Source organism: Myotis brandtii, unplaced genomic scaffold (genome assembly GCF_000412655.1).
Source record: "Myotis brandtii unplaced genomic scaffold, ASM41265v1 scaffold986, whole genome shotgun sequence".
Taxonomy (NCBI): domain Eukaryota; kingdom Metazoa; phylum Chordata; class Mammalia; order Chiroptera; family Vespertilionidae; genus Myotis; species Myotis brandtii.
The window spans coordinates 1,899,208-1,902,760 of NW_005372102.1; the positions used below are offsets into that span (position 1 = coordinate 1,899,208).

General features: G+C 50.2%; 1 protein-coding gene across 3 annotated transcripts in view; it reads right to left on the minus strand.

Moving 5' to 3' along the window:
- The window catches only part of FAM193A (family with sequence similarity 193, member A), a 105,167-nt gene that overhangs the window by 29,574 nt on the left and 72,040 nt on the right, over positions 1–3,553 (minus strand). For all 3 annotated transcript variants that reach the window (XM_014533494.1, XM_014533495.1, XM_014533493.1), the window contains one exon: positions 2,850–2,997. In XM_014533494.1, the coding sequence (XP_014388980.1) occupies positions 2,850–2,997 (148 nt within the window). The remainder of the gene's footprint in view (positions 1–2,849; positions 2,998–3,553) is intronic.

Here is a 3,553-nt window from a genome sequence, read left to right on the forward strand (position 1 = left end):
GGGGGGGGCTGTGGCTGTTTAATGGGGACAGAATAGCAAAGTCCTGGAAGTGACGGGAGATGCTCACCACAATGAGTGCACTCCCTCCGAGGGCACGTGAGTGAGATGAACAAAGTCAGATCACGTGTACGTTACCACAATCAAAAGAACAGACGGAGGAGAAATTAAGAGTGGGCTCAAGGCACTGTCTTACTTAGGAGGGGGAGGCTCTTCAGTGATTGAATCCGATGTTTGTATAAATGTAATCTATGTAATCTTACAATGATTAGAAACTTAAGAGTAACCATTAAAGGATAGAAAGGGGATACATTCTTCTTCCAAAATGTATCCAATCCTACAGTCAAGAAAATGCTACCCATAAACCCTCCATACAAGAATAATTTCATCAAGTAAAATTCTTGCATTTGAAAAGAATTCGAAGTAGTTTAAATGATTAGAGAAGAAATCTATGTTGAAGTAATTGACAATGAAAGCCCCACAAATCAAGTTTTATAAGATGTGCCCACAACGCAGAAGAAAATGCATCCGTTTAAACGCACTGAGAGCAAAGCAGATCACGAAGGACTGAGAAGTACGCGTTCAATGTAAGAAGCCAAAATGACCTAACAAAACAGGAAACCAGCCAACAAGGTAAAGCAGAAACGCCTGGGAAAAGAAGAAGGTGTGCCCAGCACCGCGGAAGCTGGTTCTGCCAACGCCTCCCAGGCCGACCCAGGGACCAGGGGCAGCGCAGAGAGCGGGAGGGGGACAGATCACACAGAGGAGACGCTTCTCCACCCGTACACGTACACCATTCCCACCGAGGGATGCTGCCAGCAGGGCCTCCGGCTGTCTTGCGGGGCCTCCGCAACGGTTTTAAAGGGAGTCGCCCTGAAAAAGCCTTTGCGGCTTGGCGAGCAGTGCAGGCTCTGGGCTTCTCCTGACCTCTCAGCAGCTCGCGGGCGCTCTGCGGGGACCGCTGGGCTACGCACTGCCCTTCGTGGAGAAAGTGCCGTCTCTCAAATGTGACCGTGAGCGGCAGCCCAGGAGGACTGGCCTTCTTCCACCGCCTCCAGGCCCCGTTTCCACAGCCCCCTGAGCACGAGCTGGGGCCGCCCTCCCGGAGACGCTGAGGTAGCTTCCTAGGCAAGCAGCAATCTGTGAAGCTCACTCATGAAGCAGAGAACCCACACAGGCTCACACATGTCACACGCACGGAAAAGGCCGTGAAAGATCTGCAGTCCTGCTCCTCCTCCCTGCAAAACAGATCAGGCCCAAAGGGTTTGGTTTGGTTTTGTTTTTGGAGGGCGGTTCTAGCGAGTCCTTTATGGAACAGAACAGAATTTATTCTTGAAAAATCTAAAAACATGGAAAATTTCTCAATTCATTCTCTGAGACTAGCATAACCTTCATACAAAATAGATGAGAACCTAAAGACAAAATCCCACACACAACAGCTCAGCGTTCGTGTATGTGCTGCTGCAGTGAGCACCACAGCTCCTCAGAACAGACAGAAAAGTCCCAAATAATCATCGAGAATTAAATCTCATGATGAATTAGCACTAACATCTCACTCCCTGGTTGGGCGGCTCAGCTGCCTGGAGCATCATCCGTGCACCAATGGGTTGCGGGTTCTAGTGCTGGTCGAGGCACATACCCAGGTGTGGGTTTGATCCCAGGTCGAGGTGCGTATGGGGGGCAACCAATAGATGTTGCTCTCTTACGTTGATGTTTCTTGCTCTCTCCTTCTCCCTTCCTCTCTCTCTCTCTCTCTCTAAAAAAAGAAAAAAAAAAAAAAAAAAAAAAGGTAATATGTCATAAATTAGCAGGGTTTAATCCCAGGAATGCAAGGATGTCTCAAAATTAGGAAACCTTAAAAAAAAAATTAGGAAACTTAATCTCTTAATTCTTTTGGAAATGTATAAAAGGATAAAAAATATACAATCAAATTTAATATCTATTTGGATTTTTAAACAAAAATAACTGTAATAAGTTGGATAAAAAAGGAAATTTCTTTAACTTGATAAAAAGCATCAGCGATCCGTGTGAGAAACATGAGACAATGTGAAAAGTCCAAACTCCTTCGAAGCCAGAACCAACCAACCGGAGCTCCAGCGCTGCAGAGAGACAGAACCAGTATTACTTGTAGAAGACACCCTGACGCAGAGATTCACAGCCATCAGCTAGAAACTGCGAAGAGCTAAGAGCCCGACAAGGGCTGGACAGGACCGCCTTGCGTACACATACCAGCACAGCTGTTCAGGAAATTTCCTCTGCCATTTACTCTGCCACTCGTTATAAAGTACCCGGTGTAAGCTCCGTAAGAAGTGCACACACCATAAAGCCTAACACAGGCTACAAAACCACCTCACAGAGGGCTATGCAGCATCTTCTTGGATGGAAGTTTCAAATTGGTGCCAAGTCCCAGTGACACTGTATCGGCCTGCAGGTTTTAGGAAATGCATTTTTCTTTTGCCAGCAGCTGTTAAGAGGCGGGTGGGCCGAGGTGCCACCTGGAAGCCTGTTCCTGTCACCTAGGAGGCCCTGGCTGCCCAGCCTTCAGGCCCCTCTCCCCCAGGAGCCCCCGAACGGCTGGCTACGTTCAAGTCTGCGTCCCCTTCTAGCCAGCGAGGGACGGAGACGGGCTCTGAAGGTCACACGTGATGTGCACCCCTGGCTCTCCACAGGTGTTCAGTCAGCAGTGAGACGACGAGACTCAGCAGCTCCCCAAGGCAGCAGCCGGTAAAGGGACCAGGGGCGCGGACAGGCGGATGGTGACCTGGACCCCTGCTGCCGAGTCCTGCAGGCTGGGCGGGCAAGGGCCACCCCGCAGGCACCCCCCCCCACACACACACACAACGCACACGCACCTGTTCATCAACGTAGGCGTCGATCCGCTTCTGGCACTCCAGCCACTCGGCGGCGACCCTGCGCAGCTCCTCCTCGGAGCGCTGGTACCGCTGCAGCAAGGTGCTGTACGCGTCCTCGCTGCAGGTGTCGTGCGTCGTGGTCCCCAGCCTGTGGAGAGAAGGCTTTCAACAAAGAAAAGGGTCCAAAGGTCTGGGCCAGCACCAGAGGGCTGCTCCTGTGTGTCACCTGCCCCAACATGACACGTGGGACCCACCCCGCGCCACACAGACTGCTGGGAGGGATCACCAAGGACACGTGCAGGCCCCAGAACAGCCTGGCAGGAAGGAGAAGCTCCGAGAAGGAGCAGCTTCTAAGAAAAAAGTCAGTGGTGAGTATCACTGTCCCAAGACGACTAAGGCCCAGCTAGCAATTCCATTTACTAAATGTGGGACTGTAAACAACATATTTAATGAGAAATATACTACTTTTGACCTGGTTTTCAAATTAAGTAAAACAAAAAATCCAATTCAAACAAAGAAATATAATTATACGCTCATTCATTCTGTTTTATCTTGTTAAGAAACATGGTAAGACGGCAAATGAGGACATGAACAGGGAACAGAAGACACAGGCCCCGGTGAACACTGAGGAAGCCACATCGTGTCGGAGAAAGATGGCGACCTGTGGCGGGTGGGGTTGGGGTTGGGGGTGGGGACAAGGAGCC